This window comes from Bubalus bubalis, chromosome 12, assembly GCF_019923935.1.
Source record: "Bubalus bubalis isolate 160015118507 breed Murrah chromosome 12, NDDB_SH_1, whole genome shotgun sequence".
NCBI classification, from domain to species: Eukaryota; Metazoa; Chordata; class Mammalia; order Artiodactyla; family Bovidae; genus Bubalus; species Bubalus bubalis.
The window spans coordinates 102,344,551-102,365,699 of NC_059168.1; the positions used below are offsets into that span (position 1 = coordinate 102,344,551).

Sequence of the window (21,149 nt, forward strand, 5' to 3'; positions counted from 1 at the left end):
CTGGTTTTACATCTGGAGAAACAAAATCACCTTTCTCCTCTGCTATCATCACGGCCGATTATAGACTAACAAACATCAAAAATGACTTGTCCCCAAGGGTGCCAAGAGCTGCAAGGGAATGTGGGGATGCGGCCCTTCACGGGCTGACCCCCAGAAGCCGGTGGGAGGGGCCAGATGGAGAGCCCGCCCCTCGCCCCGCCCCGCGGGGCTCACCATGGCAGCGTTGTGCTCCTCCAGAGCCGAGGCCCGGATCACCTTGCGCAGGAGCCGCCTGTTGCGCAGCGCGTGCTGCTGCCGCTTGAAACGCTCGTAGAGTAACTGGTTGTGCAGTAAAAGCAACTGGTTACGGAGGGTGCGGATCTCATCTGAGGGAGGAGAGCCTGATTTTAAAGCAGAGGGAGGATGGCAGAGATGCCTTTTACATGTTGTTCAACCGAGGCCCCGCCCAGAGCTTAATGCAATTCTTGAAGGAAGAAGTCACTCGCTTTGCCAATGACCACTTGGCTCCCAGTCACTGGGGGTTGGGGGGTGGGGGGGGGGGGCAGTGCTTGCTACCTATCTCCCTTTGAAAGGAACACAGAGGGAGGGGCATGAGGCAGGATGCCTGAGAGCCCTGTGTATCTCCCCGAATACGATTATATGTGTGTCTACTGAAGACTCCTTTCCGTGCTGCACGGGTATCTTCCTACTATCCCTCACTTCACCTGGATCTTTTCTAGGGAGAAGCCTGGCGTGAGGGCTGCTTTCCTGCACTTCTGCTCTCAAGCATTGGGCTCCTTGCCACTTTTCAAAAATAGGAAATGCTGACTTTGCAACATGTGAGCTACTATGTAGCCAAGCAGATAACCCAGCTGGAGTGCACAGGAAGGGGCACCTCCTTCAAGGACAGAAAGGGCCACCAGCAGGCAGATCCCTGCCAGCTGGATTTGGAGCTGAAGTAACAACTTTACCTCCGAAGTGGGTCCAGTCGACAGACTTGCTGGGTAAAGACAACCTAGGAAGAAAGTTGTCGAGTAACAAAGTTACTAATCTCAGCTGGAAAAACTAGGCAGATCACTTCTCTGTGATCACAAGCCAGAGGCGTGAGACAGTTTCAAACTTGAAGTCCACCGGGGACAGAGCGGGTCAGAGCCCCCAGTAAGCATGACAGCATCTCCAGAATGGAGAGGCCCCTAACTCAGAGCTCACACTGCAGCCTGTATATGCGGGGCGGCTCCTCACGCAGGGAGAGATAAACACACTGGGCGCTGTTTTCAACCCTCTCTGCACCACACACAGAGTGCGGCTCTCTGCTGAGAAGCTCCTGTTGTCCAGGTTAAGGACACAGCAGATGATTCACCTGCGTCTACTACACTAAACTTCACTTAAGACAGACCTTAAACAGGACAGTTACCTGTCAAATTTCACTTAGGTTATTCTGCAGAAGAAAAAGGAAAGCCCTCACCCCCTAAGAGCCTGTTTAGGAACAGCATTACTATGGACAGTGACTCTCTTATCCTTTCCTAGGTCACCTTTGAAAACCATAGTAAAAAAGGGTTGAAAACAGCCGTTCAGAGGGGTTCTTAACCCTTGTGTGCGAGCAGGAAGTGGAGATAGGCCACCTTGACCTTGCACTGAAATGTAGATTTTATTTTCCATCTAATGGGCTACTGTACCAAAATAGAACAACAACAACAAATCTGTAGCTGGAGAAGGCGACTTCGTGACCAGTATTTCTATATTATTTGAATACCGTAAGCTCATCCTCAAGTGTCAGAGAGCAGACATGAAAGCATTTACGCCTGCTCACAGCGCAGGGGGGGTCTATGCGTAGAAGACTCCTTTCTCCCTGGCCAGTTATCTACGGAATGGCCTGAGGGTAGCATGCACAGAGGACATGCACGTTCGCAGGTATGAAAAGGCAACGGGCTAGAAGGACCCTGACCAAACGGAGAACCAGCTGCCTCTGGGGAGCACACGAAGAGGAACTCCTGCCTCCACCCACCCACTTCCCGTAGTTCCTAACCAAGTGGAAAGTGCAGACACAGGCGCGCGCAGAGCCTCACCTGTTGAGCTCCTTGCTGTGCACATCCGCTCCCTGCTGTATCAGCCTGTCCAGCACTTCCACAGGGGAGGCGGAGGGCGTGAAGTCCTCCTCTGCACTTCCCTTTGCCTTCTTGAGCAGTTCCTCCGTCTTCTTGCTGACAAAATGATGGGCAGTCTTTGGCAATGCCACCTCAAAAAGATGATCGTATGGGGGAGGCTGCCCACTGCCAAACCCCACTCCCCTCTGAGGTGGAATTTTACAGGGGCTGGGGGTGAGGATGCTGGCCTCCAGAGAGGCCTGGCGCTCCCTGTTTCCGGCAGGGCTCTCCCTGGTGCCTCCGCAGGGCAGGTCTATGGGCGTGAAGGCTTGCTTTGGTGTGTCAGGCCCCGACTTGTCCAGGGAGGAGTTTAAAGGCTCAGGGTTCGCGCTGGTGCCCTGAGTGCTGGAGGAAGCTGAAAGGGTCTTCCGCGGGCAGCCCGGCAGACTGTCCCGGTAGAAGGGCGAGTCGAAGCCTCCTCGAGGAACCAGGGGCTCGGCATCGGCCGTCGTGATCTCAGACAGCTCTTTAGATATGGCCGCTGCAAGGAAGGAGGAGGGAAGAGACGGCGCATCCGGGTCAGGTCGGGCAGTGTGGGGCTGTGTGCTGCCCTGTGCCACCCAAAGGGACCAGGCACAGGGCTCAGAACAAAACTCCCATCTCCCTCCCCCAAAGGAAGAAAAAGCAGGCAATCCTGTGCATGTTGATACTAAGTCCCGGTTCTCGGGCAGAAAATGAGGGCTTTATCAATGTGCAGCATCTCCACAAGCCCAGAACCCTGCACACGTTACCTTCTTCTTTATCCTTCTCAATACTGTCTTCTTCAGAAGCCAGGTCTCCTAAAAACCCTGGAAGATCACTGAGAGTGACAGATCCCTTGCCTCCGTGCAGCTCTTCTACAGAGAAAACAAGACAAACACGCTGGAGACCCCCATGCCCGCGAGAACTGCTCACACTGACAGGGCAGGCCCACCCTGACTCTCCTGCTGAAGAAGACGGGGAGACGGCTCTCTTCTGGAGCTCCCAGAGCCAGAAGGTTACAATGAGCCAATGCAAGGTACCACAGAATCAAAACTCTCCATTCTTTCTCAACATTGCAGAGAACAGATAAAGCCATGGTTTGATCAGCTCAAGACACAAGTACTTAGCAGCTTTTATGGGATGCTATTATGAGGTTGGCTTTTAGAATTACATTTTTCATTATCTCTGGGCTTCAGTGTTTGGTGGTGCTCTGGAATTTCCCTGTTTCCACACTATAACGCAACCCATCAAGAGTCAAGCAAGGTCCACCATTATCCAGAGGCCTTACCTAATCCTCTGTCATTCGGAACATGGGGTTGTCTGTGTAGACAGGGCCTTGCAGAGTCTGTTCTCTCTTCCTGCAACGACAGATACCATTTATATATCACAAGGCAGAAAATTGTGTGCATGGTCTCTAATGCTAGAGAAATATCCTAAACTCCTCAAATTTTAGTATATTATAAAGGAGTTTAAAGTTTAGCCCAGTAGTTCTCAAACTGGTGTCAGGATGCCTTTCTGTTCTTAAAAGTGACTAAGAAGCTCAAGGATTTTGTTTATGTGGCTAAATCTATTGATAGTTACTACACCAGAAACTAAAACAGAATTTTAAAAATATTAATTCACTTAACCAACCCAGGAATTTCCTGGTGGTTCAATGTTAGGACTCCATGCTTTTACTGCTGAGGAGGCGGGTTCAATCCCTGGTCGGGGAACTAAGATCCTACAAGCTGTGCAGCATGGCCAAAAAAATACCCAACCCATGTAAACATAAATGACATATTTCTATGAAACATAACTATATTTCCCAAAACAAAGGTAAGTTTAGTGAGAAGGGTCAAGTGGTTTCACATTTCTGCAATCTCTTTCATATATGGCTTAATGGAAGGAGGCTGGATTCTTATGGCTGTCTCTGCTCTGCTGGGTTACATGTTATTCTGGCTAAAGCATAGGAAGAAAACTCTAGGCCCCACGGATAAGCAGATATAAAAAGCAGAAAGATTTTTTAGATAACTGCAGAAAGCCATCTCTGATGTTACTCTGAAACTCGACAAGGGTATTTCTTCTTCAAGGTCAGTTATGGAGCAGAACCTGAAGCCATCGCAATTCACTCTTCATACCGTGTTAAGTAAGATCCACTGGTCTCCCTTGCCCCTCAAAGGTATTATCTACATATGGGTCTTTAACATCACACACAAGGCGGGCGGAACACTGGCTCACCAAGCTGTGCACATCTTCTAAGTGTTAAAACATTTCATTATATGATATTGAAAACTCAAAACTATCAACCAAGCTTCTCAAGACTTTTCAATCTCGTCATGAAAGACTTAGGGGCACTATCAAGCACTTGGTGGCAGATACGAGTTTTTAATATTCTAATTGCACGTTTTTATCATGGGCAACAAAGACCGTCAGTTGTTCATCTTCAAGTGACAGAGCCAGTTTGTCATCTAAGAAGCTAACTGCCTGCCTAATACTCAAGTCTGAGTAACCGTGGTTTGTCGCCAGTTATCCTTTCAAATAAGACTGCTGCTGCATAAGAGAGAGCAACCAGCTCAGCTCTCAACTCAAATAATGTCACAAGCGTGTATGGAAGCCACCACGTGTTGGTATGCACTCAGACTGCTTTAAGTCTACTTCCTGTTTTATCACAAACAATATTAAACACGTGGGTTCTTTCTATAGAATACTCAAGGTTGGCACTTTTTTTTTTTGGTTGTTGCTTCTTTTCTTCTGCCAAACAGAAAGAACACATCAAGGAAGAAGAATGCAACGCCACTAGAAGAGCAAGGGGCCAGCCATCTTACCCACCACTGTTTCTATGCCATGAGTATAAATGCAGAAAAAAGGGGCGAATGACCACGTAAGAGTAACTATGAAAGCAGATTTGCCCTGGCAGTGTCTCTTAGAAGGTTTGGGGATCCTCAGGGTCAGCAGACCACATTCTTTGAGAGCTGCTGATTGGTCTATTTTCAACTGATCTGATTCAAACCCATTACATTTTAGGTCAGACTTCTAACTGGCATAAAAGGTTTCCCAAAGTGAGGCTGGAAGCAAGTCTCTGTGCGTGGGCGAGGGGACAGTAGACGAGCCCGGCAAACCTTCTTGGGGGCCGTGGCCTGTGGGAGTGAAAGGTGCACGTAGTCATCCGAATGGCAGGGTGGGGCTGGAGGAGGAGAGGTTGCAGGGGTTCCCAGAGGAGTTCCTTTCCCACCTGCTCCAAGACAAGAGCAGAACACACACACAAACACACTGTCAGTTTAACGATTAGGAAAACCGCCACTTTTTCTTCTTTCCCAGCCTAACTAGTACTGCAAAGAAAGCTGCTACACTTCACTTTCTGGAGAGTCTATATCAGCCTGTCTTTTTTTTTAAGGCTCACTTGAACTTCTGAAAGCTCCAGGCATTTGTATTAGGCATCAAAACTAGGTTCCCTACTGCAAGAGGCTCTCAAACTCTTAGACCGTAGAGGAGACTGTTCCTTATTATAACAGGCAGGCCCGAACCAATCAGCCAAACCTAACCTAGGCCATACATACCAGTTGTACCAAAGACTTTACTGTAAGGGTGTGACAGATCAGGTGGGACATTTCCAGGAGAAGTTGGAGGAGTGGTCATCCCACAAACTGCAGATGGGCTCCAAAGAGTAGCCTAGGAAGTTAACAGGCAGGTCAACAACAAGAATCAAACACCACCACCTCCCGAGGTACAAGCCTGTGACCAACGATCATTTTAAATTTAGCCTTTCAACTGGGAAAAGGAATCTTACTAAGGCTTTATCAAGAGACACATCGCATTTTCTAAGCCTAGACGCCAAGAGAAACCCAAGTGGCAACAGTTAACTTTCTCTGCAAACATGACGCATCCTTAAAACTAACTCCTGAAACAAGCAGTGAGAGATTTTCCCAACCGCAGGCTAAACCCTGACCCCGAAGGCCAGCTTCACCAGCAGGCAGAGAAGAAAGCAGGCACACGAGTCCACAGCGTACTTGTGGCGGCTCAGCTAACAGCCGTGTCGACGGGGAACTCAGAGTCTGAGGTAGCTGCCCTGGCGTGTTTAACGTCAGCCGAGAAGTAGAGTAGGGGGTAGAAGTAGCATTCCCTACAAGGGAAGGGAAAGAACACATGGGGTCAGCGTGGGGCTCCAGTCATTCGGACAAAGAACAATGGTCCTCGAGACCATTTGATAGCGTTCAGCTCCCTACATTTAAAAAGGCTGAGGGGACTCCTAATGTCCACGGGTATAAAATAGCATTTAAAAGACCCTTTTGGAGAAGGAAATGGCAACCTACTCCAGTATTGTTGCCTGGAAAATCCCATGGACAGAGGAGCCTGGCAGGGTATAGTCCATGGGGTCGCAAAGAGCCAGACATGACTGAGTGACTAACACTTTATAATACTCTTTAGCAATAAAGTTCACTAAGGTTTGATGTCTCATTAAGCTTCAGAATAGCTTGAAAAAGCACAACTTGTATGACAATTTCAGCAGGTGCTACCTGTAGATAAGCCTAGACTTTTATTTAATCCAATTGTCCAGATTCATTCAAAACTGTGTCAATGTGACAAGCCCAGAGGGCCTCACTAAAGGCGTCTGAAAAAGTAGAAGCTTCCTTTATAAACAGGAGCCTAGAAGTCATATCCTTCCATCCATTTTCTTTGTTAAGTGTTGAGGACACAGCCCAACTCTGCTGACATACTATCAAGGTGGAGATTAAAGTCATAAGATTGTGAATTAAACTTAGGGGAGAAGTTAATCAGGAGAAAACGGAGACAAATCCAAATTTTAAGTATTTGGGAAACAGTTCCTAGGAGCTCAACTAAGCCTTACTGTAGGAAAAGAAACTGAAGTCAACAATAAAACAATGCTTCCAGAGACAAGGTTGTGAAGAGATAAGCACCAAAGTCACTGTTTACCATAGCTATTCTGTGTGTCAACGTAAGAGCTGGCGGAGACATCGGCTGAACGGTGAGGAAAACGGGCTGAGATTTGGTGGGACACAGAATAGCCATCTTCATATGAGGCCTCTGTAGGGTCCAGAGAGATTTTGGCACATTCTATGACAACATCATGTGTTTCTAATCTCTTCCACCTGTAGAAGACAATCAAAGTCAAGAAATGCAAGCTATAATCCATTTAATCAAACCATCAAATACTTCAGAGCCCAGACTCAATGCCAGCCGCTGAACTATGAACAGCAAAGAACGAGGCAGAACCACCCTAGCCCAAGTACGAATTAGCACTATGATAAAAGGAATTAGCCATTCATTTTACAAACCTATAGTGGAGGTGATTTAGTCGCTAAGTTATGTCCAGCTCTTGTGACCCTGGACTATAACCCATCAGGCTCCTCTGTCCATGAGACTTCTCAGGCAAGAACACTGGAGTGAGCTGCCATTTCCTTCTCTAGAGAATCTTCCCAACCCAGGTCTCCGGCATTGCAGGAGGTCAGTACTGCAGGAGGAGTGAGCCAGCAGGCAAGCCTTACAAACCTATACCCTATTTAAAATGGTTATATCAAGTTATCAGAAACTAATCTGAAACCAAAGTTTCAGCAACAATAGACCAGGCACAGCCTCAGAACAGAATACAGACTATGCAGAGAAGTCAGCAGGGGACTCTCCTCTGGAACAAAAGTAATCACAGAACAGGGGGACCTGGAAACTGCCAGGCAGCTGAGGCTGACTTAAGGTCTCCCATCAAAGCCTCAGGATTCTAACCCATCCCCAGACCAGAAATACAGCTCAGCACGTCTCGAACCTAGAGAAAGCCCATGAGGATATTTAAAGAATTGTCTCAAGAGTCCTGCTGTGTGATCCAGAGTTCCGTGTCTAAGAAATCAGCCTGTGGAAACAGACACATATCAAGATGGACAACAACAGTCAGCACAGCTTGTCCAGAAGAAAGGAGACAACCTAAGGTCCAACCAGAGACAGGGTCTACAGAAAGCTACCCCACCATGCAAAAGCGTGCTTTCGGCAGATCATGACTGCCAGGAGTGGGAGAGGACACTGGCCACCAAGAGAGTGAAGGAACTTTCTGGGCTCAGCTTCCAGCTAAATTGTAACCCTACCTCCAAATTTCTAGGCATCAAATTTCTGACGTCTGAATTTCTAGACATCAACTATTAACGTCCTTACAGTAGGTGAGCGTTTAGGTCACTTCCACAGATCCCTTTCCCTCCTCCCCAGTGCTCTCAAAATAGTAGATCACTGTTTTGTTGTTTCTAAACTGATTCTGAACAATTCCTTATAATGACTAGATCAGTACCACTGACAGCTAAGCTAAAGAGTATTCCATAATATTTCCCTTTCTGTTCAATTTAGTTTCTCCTAGAGTTTAAATTTTTCTGTTTTTTTGCCTCAGTCTTCCATGTATCTAATACTAATCCTTCCTAAACGTGTTCTAACAGCTGGGGGAAAACGCCTAATATAATTTTGACGTAACAAAATGCAAACCATCTACCGATATTGTTCACCTTCTCCTAAAGAGCTGCCTGCCAGAGCCCTCCCTCTCCTACTGGTTGTTCTTAGCACTGCTATACAAGTTATACCAAGACTCCCCTTGCTGAAGACCCTAAGTCAGGTCCCCCACTTCCTGTACTCTGTCTTCCTTGATTTTACTCTCATTTTGGTGAAGGACACACTTCAATGGTTCACTAAAGAAGGGTACATGGGAAGTAAATTTGAGTCCCTGCGTATCTAAAACTGTCTCATACTTGATAGGCAATCGGGCTGGGAATAAAATTCTAAGTTGAAAACCTTTTTCTCTCCATTTTGAAGGTGTTTCAGAAGCTAACCTCATTTTTATTTCTGATCCTTACTGGTGTTTTTTTTTTCCTGAAATTTCACAATATTGAGCTGGTAGCATTCTTTTTCATTGACTGTGCTGGGAACTACATAAACCTCTTCAACCTGGAAACTCACGTCTCTCAATTCTATGATTGTATTTTCTTGTATCATTTGTACTTGTATTGGAAATTTCCTTCTATTATTTCTTTCACAATTTCTTCCCCCACCAAAGTTTTCTCCTCCCCTTATATTGGATGTTAGACTTTCTGGACTGATTATTTTAAATTTCTTTCATCTAACTCATTTCTATCCTTTGATTCTGCTCTCTAAGATATCCTCAAATATACCCTCCAATTCTTTTATCAAAATGTTTATTTTAGCTATAGTTTTAAATTTTCAGCACTGCTTTCTTTAGTCTCTTGTGTAGCATCCTGAACTTTATATATGCACTAATGTCTCATCTCTACAGCTATTGTAGATGTTTTCTTTTGCTCTCTGCATTATTATTGTTTCTTGCTAGCTCCTCTATCTACTCTTTACATTGGTCTCTTGTCTCTGGTGCTAGAACCTTTCTTCAAGGGCCAGATGACCCGCCTATCCATGTTGAGTGAGGCTCTATAAGTTGAACCAAGAGATTTCCTAATTAACACAACAGACTGGACGTGTGCATCCAACTGCACGATACCCCCAAACCCCACCAACATTTGTTTCCTTTTAAATATAAACCTACAAGAAAGAGAAGAATGAGAAAACAGAGAACAGCACCACATGTTTGAAACCAGAAAGCCAAAGGGCAAGTAGTGACTGAATCCCAGAAAGCAGAATCCTAAGTTGCCAATGTTTCAAAGCTAAAAGTCAACCTGACTTATACTGGAGAATCCTTGAAAAGCAAAAGAACTTGTATACAAGAAGTATTTCTGGAACTGGAGATGAGTGACGACAGGTCAATCAGGGCAGCTAAAATCAGGAAGATGGGGTAAACGCTGCCTGAGCCCCGAGATCCCACTTGGCTTTCCGAAATCTGGACTCATCTCTGAAGAGGTTCAACACAGTCAAGGGACCGAGGCACTCTAAAGAGAGGAGTTAAGTGAGCATGTACATTCTGAAGGCCAAGACCACTCATCTCTCCCACCAAGCAGTCTCTACTCTCCAGGAGTAGCCCAACTCTTGTAGACTAGAGATCAGAAGACCCTTTTCTGAAAAAGTCTGACCGACTCAAAAGGAAACCAATACTGATACGAGCATCTCCTACAGATGCTCAGAACAACCTACAAGAAAGCACAAAGTCAACAAGCCCCATCCTTGTGAACAGAGGTTTTTAGTCTCCTCATCCAAATACAAGTGGATCACCAGATCTTTGCAGAAAGCCTCAAAATTTTAAAAAGAACAACAATAGAGCAGTTTAGAGAAAACAGACTATGTAGGAAAAAGAAAACCTTATTAAAAAAACAACAAAAAAACTCCCATCAATCTTATCAAAGATGTGAGACTGCATCCATGAAACAAAAACAGGCTACAATTTTAAACAATGGGAGCATCCAGAGAACTAAAAAGAGCTCTTAGGTACTGAAAACCTGGCACAAATGAATACAGAAGGATTAACAGCTAAAGACAATGAAATCTTTAGGAAGTAGGACAAGAGAGCAGAAAAGAAAAAAACAGGAGAGCAAAGAAAAGCAGAGACCCACTCCAGGAAGTCTCAATCAGAACATTAAGAGTTCTAGAAGGAAAGACAGATATAGCAGAGGAAAAGCAATCAAGCACAATATAACTGCAGAAAATTTCCTAGCATTTAAAGGTAAGAGCTTCCAGACTGAAAAATGAGAACAGATTCATGTCAAGGGACATCACTAGGAAGTTTCAGAGTACTCTGAGAGCAAAGAGAAGATAATAAACGCAGATGATCAGAAATAAGAATGTCTCTGGATTTCAACAGCAGCGTTGGCGGCAAAGGGGCAATGGAATAAGGCCTTCCAGCCGCTGAATGAGAACGACTCCCAACCCAGAAATCTATACCCACACAGAAAACAGCATCCTTTCTCTAAAATCCCATGAAAACAGGAGTGAACCCAAAAAGGCATGAGATAGAGGAAATGGGAGAATGTGCACAGGTGAGAGGCACAGAGAAGCCGAGAGAGGCAGACGGCGGCCACACACGAGGCACAGAAGATGACCGCTGAGACCAGAACGCACGCTGAGACGGGCGGGCCCTCACTAAGGCTTCTGCTGCCACCGAACCATCTTTCCAACTGAGGGACAGAGCTTCTAGGCGGCGTAGGTAACCCTGGCCTAGATAACTTGTTGGGACTTAGCTTGTCTTGATTAATGAATACACTGATGAAGTGCCTACTCTCCCTAGATTAGCTAAGGACATTCATCTCATCCCACAGAAGGATTCTTCTCTGACCTATACTTGGAAGCTGCCACAAGGGCACACAGAGCAGTCTCCTCCCTCTGCCATAATTCGGCAGCACATTCAGTACCTGGCTCTCGCTATGGGTCTCACCAGATGCCCTGACTAGGGTAAGCTGTGTGTTCTTCCCTCTTGGTTCTTCCTCTTACCTCCTGGGAACCTTCATCTCATGGTGACAAGACTGCCTTTTCCAAGGCCAGACTTTGCTTGCTTTCAAAATGAAACAACACATGTGGTCAAACCATGCAAGAGAGGACTTCCCTAGTGGCACAGTGGTTAAGAATTCGCCTGCCAATGCAGGGGACATGGGTTCAATCCCTGATCTGGGAAGATTCCACATGCTATGGAGCAACTAAGCCTACAAGCCACAACTACTGAGCCCTTACGCTCTAGAGCCCGTGCTCTGCAACAAGAGAAGCCACCACAGTGAGAAGCCCACGCACCGTAACAGAGAGTAGCCCCTGCTCGCTGCAACTAGAGAGAGCCTGTGCACAGCAACAAAGACTCACTCCAAAGACTCAACCAAAACACAAAATAACTAAAAATAAATACATATATATTTTTTTGAGTAAGAGAATGATTAAAATGAAAGCAAGAACGGCAGTTGTGTTTCTGAGGTGAGACAGGGACCAGGGACAAAGATGATTACAAATGGAGAGGGTACTGTCCCATGTTTTTAAAGTGGTGTCTACACAAGCATCCATACATTACTATAAACTTTTCTTACACGTTTTCTAAGCTCCTCTACATGTATCTCACAGCAAGTTGCTCAGATAAAAGGTCTGTGTAGCAGGGGGAGGGCTTGTGGAGATCTGAGATTTGCTGAGGTGATCAAGCAGTGAGTCATCTTTTTCAGGGGGAGATCCTCAAACATCAATATCCGAGGACCACTTCTCCTCCAAAAGGCATCAACTCCCTGCCCGGGGAGCAGCCAGAGAGAAGCAAGGGAAGGGCTGAGCCTCGCACAGCTCGGTGTGCAGGGTTTCAGTTCACTCCTCCTTTCTGGTCATGACTCAGCTCTACCTTCCACCATGCTTGGCATTCTCAACTAAGGAGGCTGGCAGGTTCCACTTCTCCAGAGATAAAACTGGGCACTTCCACCAGGTCCCATGGAAAATGGCAGCTGCCTGGCTAAGCAGGATAGAGAAAGTGACCAGGGGAATCTGGCCACTGGGAGTCCAGACCTCCCCCAGTGTGCGCTTCCAAGCACAGCCATCGCCGCCTGCCCCACACGGTCACAGCCCACCGGGCTCGCAGCCCTCTGGGGTCCTGCGGGGCAGGCCCTGCAACGCAACCTCTTCCTCTGTCAGTGAGCAGTATGTCTTAGCCTCATGCACACAAATGCCTCACTGTGCAAGTCCTTTAAAACGAAATAAACAGAAAACCTGTCTTCTCCAATAACATCTCAGAAGGGCCATCTCTGAGATCACGTGTTCAAATTCTCAAGTGAGTCTATGAAATTCTGTCACTAGTTCAGTTTCTATACCTTCGAGGGTCCAGTTCATGGTCCTTGGATCCAGTCACTAATTCCGGGTGAATTCGCACATGCTCCATCATTGGCTAAAAGAGTTTGGGTTGACAAGTTATAAAAGGCTTAATTTCTGTTGTATTTCTATACAATAAAACGTATTTGACAATACAAAGGAATGAAGTACTGACACAGGCCACAGCATGGATGAATCTTAAAACGTTACATTAAGTGAAAGAAGCCATGAACAAAAACCCATATTCTATGATTCCATAAGCTTGAAATGTTCAGGACACGCAAGTCCTATAAAGGTGAAAAACAGATTCATAGTTACCAGGGCTGAGGGCAGTGGGCAAGATGGCGAGAAGGCTGAATTTCTTTTCAAAATTTCCCTAACATTTAATACGAAACTTACAAATGCAGCCCATCTCCACAGTACACTAAACGGCAAACAAATGGGTGTTCATTTACCTTGACCACTTCTTCAAAAGTCTCCAGGTTTTCCTTCATACTGTAGTGAGAACGCAGAAAGGAGACAAAGTTGCAAGGGTACATCCCATACAGGCGATGGAAGAGAGCGTAGACGCTGGCGTGGAGGTGGACGAGATAGACTTCTGTCACATGGCCTAAAAAAGAAATCTACTGAGGGGGCTCCTAGCTGGACACGGGACATGTGTGTGCAAGACAGACACGCACACAGGCTGCCAATGGGACTTTCTGCGTATGTGTGCTCCCGCCCCGCCCCGAAGACAGTAAGTAAAGGAGAGCAGTTTTCTAAAACCCAAATCTGAACACACCAGACACCACTGTCTGAGATCCATGGGTGGCTCCCCTGGCCTCTGGATAAACTCCCATCTACTTGGAGTGGCCCACAGAGGCGTGCACTCATCTAATCCCTGCCTCCTCTCTAGGCGCCCCTTCACAGGGACCCTAGAATTGTAATACTGAAGCACCTTTACAAGAACACCCCCTGCAAGCTGTCATCATACGTCTCCACAGCCTGATTCAGTACACACCTCAAGAAGACCACCAACTCACTCACCTCTGTGCCCTGAGAGCTCTCACCGAGCTTGCTGCATAACAGGCATTCATATATTTGTGGAATGAATGTGTGAGAACCTTTTAAAATCAGTTCGTAGTCTTAGCTATGCAGATTCATAACTACAGAGTGAGAAGCTACTATCTGAAATTAGCTTAAAGAGCTACGAGTGTGGGAGAAACAGAAAATTTAATTCATCTAGCCTTATCCAGACCCTATGGAAAATCCCAATGGTATATATAAAGCTCCCCTAAAACAAAGGACAGGCCACTCCTTTCTCCCCAGGAAGAGCCTACTAGACAAGTCAGCATCATACAGGCCTCGGGCTTGTTACTTAATCCGGTACAAGAAGCCACAGTGTTCCATTTCCCAGGGCTTATACATTTCATTCTTTTGATGTGAACATCTCATGCTGGGAGGACCAAAAGAGCCAAAGTTCACATGTTTACAGCTTCTGAGTCATTCTGATAGAGCTGTACTACCTGTTGATGTAGAAACAAAACCCCCTGTACTAAAAGCTAGAACTAATCAGAAACAGCCGCGTTCTCTCTCCTCCGTCCACATGTACAATAGACGAGTTCTCTGAACCAGAAGCTTGTGCTCTGTCACTACAGACCAAGAGAACAAACACGCCCCACAAGCGTAGTCCCATGCTGCTGCAACACAGATTTAAGCTGTTTTTCAGTTTATTGAAAATCAGGAAGCTGTACCCACCACTCAGTTTCTCTGACAACTAATCCTCTTAAGCCAACAAAATAAGGACAGCATCTCAACAGTCATGACTTTTTTGTTTTTTTTTTTTAATTTCTTGGCATGTGAAATCTAAGTTTCATGACCAGGGATTGAACCCACACCCCTGGCATTGGAAGCTTGGAGTCTTAGCCACTGGACCACCAGGGAAGTCCCTGTTTTGCTTCTTATTTGTGCCCCTGGTGGAAAATACCTGAGGTGTTCCCTCACCTGGCTGGTGACAACCAACCATTTCAGCGACAGGATTCTAACATGTTCTTCTCTTCCAGCACATGACCTGTTCATCATTCACAAAAGCACTCACCTGGGGCAGCATGACGGGTATAGGAGGAGATCTTTACCTGGTTTCTTCAGGCACCATGACGAAAGACGGCCAAAAATATCAAAGAAATCATGAAGGTGCTGTTTCCCCGACTGCGGGATCATTGGGAGCATGGTTATCAACACTAAGACTCCTGTTGTGAGGACAATGACATCGGTGTCCATCTGCAGGAGGGAAGAAGGGAAGGTCAAGCGAGAAGAGACACCTCTCAGGTGTGCAGCATTAGATCTGCACACTTAGAGGTTCTCAAGTTAGAACACCGGCATAGACTTGTCCTACCTCTCAGGATGCTGGGGCACAACACTGCAACAGGCTCAACCACAAGACGCTGAGGACCAGCTCTACCAGGCTGAGTCTGCGGGGACTACACTCAGGCACCAAACTCATCCAGGGCAGCGCTTAAACGTGGCTTAGAAAATCCCAAACCCAGATACTTCGGACGCGCTATAAATAGCCCTTGGCGGGAAGCAAAGGGCTTTGAACAGAACAAAGAAATGTTGCTATTCTTGTTCATTCAGCCAAATTATGAAGTACTTACTCTTTAAAAGTCAGTTCAAAAGACCTAATATATGAACAAGTCATTCTCTATTTCTAAAGGATCATAACAGAAGTATACCTTAATAAGAAATGAGTATAGTACTAACAAATCTTCTTAGTGGCTCACCTCACAGCAGTTATTTAGAGACCAGCAAATAAAAAAGATACGGGGACCTCTGACCACATCTACAATTTAAACATCAGGTCATACAAATTTAGACTAACTGAACGTAATAACCAATAAATAATATATCAACTCAGACTAGCTATAGCGGCTCACCTGACCCATAATTAAATTATGAATGTCTGCCAAGTGACTGGAATTCAGACTGAAGAAACAAGACATTAAACAAAAGACCATCATGCAGGTTAGAACATTCATTATTCCTCATGAAAAAGGAACCTATGAGTCTGGAAATAAAGTTTGGGTTTGTTTTTTTTTTTTTAATAAATATGACTTTATTTATTTGGTAGTGCCAGGTCTCAATTGCAGCATGGGAGGTCTTTGGCTGCAGCATGCAGGGTTTTCAGCTGTGGCATGAGAACTCTTGGCTGCGGCATGTGGGATGTAGTACCCCAACCAGGGTCGGGACCCGGGCCCTCCGCACTGGGAGCATGGAGTCCCAGCCACTGGACCACCAGGGAAAGTTTTAAATAGATTTAGTTTTTACATTGAGCACCAAGCCATCTGTTATGGCAGATATCTAGTAGGAAATCATAAAATACTGATAGGAGAATCAAGAATCTGTAATGAGTTCTGACTAAAAAAAAAACAAAAACAAAAATAGTAACAAAACATCCTGACTGAAAGTTTGGGTTAACACTTGGTAAGTAATTTTCAAGGCTTATTCTTTTGGAAAAGGTTAAGTATTCTTCTATCTGAACTAAACAGTGTGCCTCAAAATCAGATTATATTCTCATCAACCCATTCATTTAAAAAAATTAAGCTGTTGAAGTGGCTCCTGCTTTTCCTTAACATTAAATGCACATCGTTATGATGCCCTGCCACCATGACTCCCTGAGACCCACCTCTAGGAAGGATAAACGCTGCCCTTTGCTGGCACAGACAAAAACTCAACTTGCACGGTGCTGTGTCAGACGCCTTCAAAGGCATGGCCACCCTGGAACCAACATTACTGGACGTCCTCACGTCTGGGAGGTGCGGGCAGCTCACATTACCCACATTTCCCTATTTTACAGGTAGGAAACAAGTCCAGGAACTAAAACAGATTAAACAAACGCCCTAAGTATTTGAGTAAGCCATGGTCAAAACTAAAACCATAAGGTCCTACTTAGGTTTTGGCTCTGTAGACTAGTGCACTAAGCTGAGTGCAAAAAAAGCAGAACGCAGTCTGGTAAGGCCTTCTACCAAAAAACCCTCAGTTACAGCTGCGACCAGAACCTGCTCCTAAATAGTTGAAGTCTTAGCCATTTTGCTATTAGCCAAAAGAGAATGCAGAAATAGGGATTCCCCCAAGACAAACCAGTACATTTCTAACTGAGGAAAGGCTAGACAATCATGAAATCAAAGAGGGCTGGGAGAGCATTATTGTTGAACCAATCTGACTGAAAAGTGACGGTATTTGCTTGGACCACACATAACTGCACTAGACACGGTGATGCACTGAGACTTTCCTAAGGACCAAGTCTAAACTGTGTTACATTACAAGAAGAACGAAATGCCTAGAAGTTTTTAAACTCTCAAAGTTAAAATCTAGCTGGCTTGTTTTAAGGTACTCAGAATTTCAGAAATTATATGATGAAGCTATTCCGTGCAAATCCTTACAAACATCGTACCTTGAGACATTTTAGTAGAGAAGGCAAAAGAGGTGCTTGAGAGAGCTTATGCTTCCATGATGGCTGCAGCCTCACGACGTGGCCCAGTAGCAAGAGGGCGGATAACCGAGAGGCGGCCTTGCCCACGTATTCATTCATTTTGTCCAAGAGGTGCTGAACATGCACAAGAACAAGAGAAATGATCTCAGTAAAGCTGGGGAAAGTCAAGGGACCCCAGGGAGACACTCATGTGAATGCGTGAAGTGCACACGAGGAGAGGCAGCAGTGACCAACGCCAGTCTCTCGAGTGGTCACTTGGATGTAAAAAAGGGTCATGCAGGTAAAGAGATCAAACTCAAGGTTTTTTTAAAGCCATGCAAACAAACACACTGTTGTGTTGCATGAGTCCTAAGAGAGGGCAGCCAGTCTGCAACTCCTGAGAGTCCCCACAATACAGGTCTGTAAGCGGGAAGGAGACTCCTCTGTATCTTTCTGAAATACAAACAGGCCCCTTCTTAGAATAACCACTGTTCTAATAAGCCTCTAATAAGTGGAGGCTGCTGAAGCTTCAGGGGATCCTGCTGGAGCAGCTACTTATTGCTACCAGGGCCTCGCCTCCATGGTTTGGCCCCAGATATAACTCCAGTAGCAGTAGAAGTTAAAATTCAGCCCAGAGTGAAAAAAAACAAAACAAACAAAAAAACAACCCAAGATGTACTGTAAAAGGCAGACAATGGCAAGGCCTTCAAATCCCAGTTAAGTAAATCACCAGTACACACAAACTCAAGACAAATCAAAATGTGCAACTGCAAGGCTTTGTTAGCTACTTACCATCAACAAAAATAAAAGCAAAAACAAAACATAAAGGAGCCTTCCAAGTCCCTGGTGCCTGGAAAGAGCACTAGGCAATTAGCCCCATGAGGTACCCACATTTACAGCTTTTGCCATATGGATTAAAAGTCTAAAAGTGTTTAAAGATGGGTACCTTATGGATCATCGTCACTATACAATTACAGCTTAGGATGACAGGATTTCTTCTGAGAGCAAGATCTTTGAAGGCCTCTGAAATATGTTGTACTTTGAAACCTTTTCAGGAAACAAAAGTCCTGGCGACTATGTGTATGTGTAGTTACCATCTGGGAGCAGTGTCATCAGCGGCGCGCGGAAGGGGAAGCAGTAAGCGATAAACACAGCAGGCACTGGGGCTACAGAGACGCAGTCACGGCCCTCGGAGAAAGTGTATCACATCTCTACCACTCAGCAGGTACCTTATCATGGGGCTCTTGCAAGGTAGTCAGGATGTGCAATACAGGCTTAGAGTTGGTTTCCAGATAATAATCCACCAGGGTGTTCACAAGCATCGGACCACGGTCTAAAGAAAGAAAAGGACTGTTTATAATAGTTATTTCCTCTAACATTCTAAACTTACCTCAAATGTTAATAGTTGCCAGTAACAAAATCCACAGAATGTTTCTTTGTACACTACCCAAAGTTACATGAAGGGTTGTATTTCTGTTTTCTAAAATGAATTTAGGTTTAACAACAGGATAATATCAAGTTTATATGCTTAAGTAGCCATAGTTCAGTTCAGTTGCTCAGTCATGTCTGACTCATTGCGACCCCATGGACTGCAGCATGCCAGGCTTCCCTGTCCATCACCAACACCCTGAGCTTGCTCAAACTCATGTCCATTGAATTGGTGATGCCATCCAACCATCTCATCCTGTCGTCCCCTTCTCCTCCTGCCTTCAATCTTTCCCAGCATCAAGGTCTTTCCAATTCTTCACATTAAGTGGCCAAAGTCTTGAACTTCAGCTTCAGCATCAGTCCTTCCAATCAATATTCAGGACTGATTTTCTTTAGGATTGACTGGTTTAATCATCTTGAAGTCCAAGGGACTCTCAAGAGTCTCCTCCAGCACTACAGTTCAAAAGCATCAATTCTTCAGTGCTCAGCTTTCTTTATGGTCCAACTCTCACACCCATACATGACTACTGGAAAAATCATAGCTTTGACTAGACGGACATTTGCTGGTAATGTCTTTGCTTTTCAATATGCTGTGTAGGTTTGTCATAGCTTTTCTTCCAAAGAGCAAGGGTCTTTTAATTTCATGGCTGCAGTCACCATCTGCAGTGATTCTGGAGCCTAAGAAAATAAAGTCTGTCATTGTTTCCAATGTTTCCCCACCTATTTGCCATGAAGTGATGGGAATCAGTGAACTAAAATGGACCAGAATGGGTGAATTTAATTCAAATGACCATTGTATCTACTACTGTGGGCAAGAATCCCTTAGAAGAAATGGAGTAACCATCACAGTCAACAAGAGTCCAAAATGCAGTATTTGGATGCAGTTTCAAAAATGACAGAATGATCTCTGTTCGTTTCCAAGGTAAACCACTCAACATCACAGTAATTCAAGTCTACATCCCAACCACCAATGCCAAAGCTGAAGTTGAACGGTTCTATGAAGACCTACAAGACCTTCTAGAACTAACACCCAAAAAAGATGTCCTTTTCATGATAGGGGACTGGAACGCAAAAGCAGAAAGTCAAGAGATACCAGGAGTAACAGGCACGTTTGGCATTGGAGTACAAAATGAAGCAGGGCAAAGGCGAACAGAGTTTTGACAAGAGAACAAACTGGTCACAGCAAACACCCTCTTCCAACAACCCAAGAGACAACTCTACACATAAACGTCACCAGATGGCCAACACCAAAATCAGACTGATTGTATTCTTTGCAGCCAAAGATGGAGAAGCTCTATACAGTCAGCAAAAACAAGACTGGGAGCTGACTGTGGCTCAGATCATAAACGCCTTATTGCAAAATTCAGACTTAAATGGAAGAAAGTAGGGAAAACCACTAGACCATTCAGGTATGACCTAAATCAAATCCCTTATGATTATACAGTGGAAATGAGAAATAGATTTAAGAGATTAGATCTGATAGAGTGCCTGAAGAATTATGGACGGAGGTTCGTAACACTGTAAAGGAGGCAGTGATCAAAACAAACTCCAAGAAGAAGAAATGCAAAAAGGCAAAATGGTTGTCTCAGGAGGCCTTCCAAATAGCTATGAAAAGAAGTGAAAAGCAAAAGAGAAAGGGATAGATATACCCATTTGAATGCAGAGTTCCAAAGAATAGCAAGGAGGGATAAGAAAGCCTTCCTCAGTGATCAATGCAAAGAAATAGAGGAAAACAATAGAATGGGAAAGACTAGAGATCTCTTCAAGAAAATTAGAGATACCAAGGGAACATTTCATGCAAAGATGGGCACAATAAAGGACAGAAACAGTATGGACCTAACAGAAGCAGAAGATATTAAGAAGAGGTGGCAGGAATACACAGAAGAACTATATAGAAAAGATCTTAATGACCCCGATAATGGTGTCATCACTCACTTAGAACCAGACATCCTGGAGGTGTGGAGTCAAGTGGGCCTTAGGAAGCATCAATACAAACGAAGCTAGTGGAGGTGATGGAACTCCAGCTATTTCAAATCCTAAAAAATGATGCTGTGAAAGTGCTGCACTCAATATGCCAGCAAATTTGGAAAACTCAGCAGTGGCCACAGGACTGGAAAAGGTCAGTTTTCCTTTCAATCTCAAAGAAAGGGAATGCCAAAGAATGTTCGAACTACCACACAATTGCATGCATCTCACACGTTAGTATGGAGAAGGCAATGGCATCCCACTCCAGTACTCTTGCCTGGAGAATCCCATGGACGGAGGAGCCTGCTAGGCTGCAGTCCATGGGATCGCTAAGAGTCGGACACGACTGAGCGACTTCACTTTTACTTTCGTACATTGGAGAAGGAAATGGCAACCCACTCCAGTGTTCTTGCCTGGACAATCCCAGGGACAGGGGAGCCTGGTGGGCCGCCATCTATGGGGTTGCACAGAGTCAGTCATGACTGAAGTGACTTAGCAGCAGCAGTACACGTTAGTAACGCTCAAAATCCTCCAAGCCAGGC

General features: G+C 45.2%; 1 protein-coding gene across 3 annotated transcripts in view; it reads right to left on the reverse strand.

Moving 5' to 3' along the window:
- Positions 1–21,149, reverse strand: part of TSC1 (TSC complex subunit 1) — a 52,118-nt gene that overhangs the window by 13,338 nt on the left and 17,631 nt on the right. For 2 of the 3 annotated variants that reach the window (XM_044926486.2, XM_025261940.3), the window contains exons 4-17: positions 18,444–18,547; positions 17,197–17,349; positions 14,882–15,026; positions 13,223–13,377; positions 12,770–12,843; positions 6,996–7,171; positions 6,071–6,183; positions 5,621–5,732; positions 5,183–5,295; positions 3,373–3,442; positions 2,855–2,959; positions 2,046–2,604; positions 951–994; positions 214–380 (exon numbers count right to left, since the gene is read on the reverse strand). In XM_044926486.2, coding sequence (XP_044782421.1) covers positions 214–380; positions 951–994; positions 2,046–2,604; positions 2,855–2,959; positions 3,373–3,442; positions 5,183–5,295; positions 5,621–5,732; positions 6,071–6,183; positions 6,996–7,171; positions 12,770–12,843; positions 13,223–13,377; positions 14,882–15,026; positions 17,197–17,349; positions 18,444–18,547 — 2,090 coding nt within the window. The remainder of the gene's footprint in view (positions 1–213; positions 381–950; positions 995–2,045; positions 2,605–2,854; positions 2,960–3,372; positions 3,443–5,182; positions 5,296–5,620; positions 5,733–6,070; positions 6,184–6,995; positions 7,172–12,769; positions 12,844–13,222; positions 13,378–14,881; positions 15,027–17,196; positions 17,350–18,443; positions 18,548–21,149) is intronic. The other variant, XM_044926487.2, reaches the window with a different exon arrangement.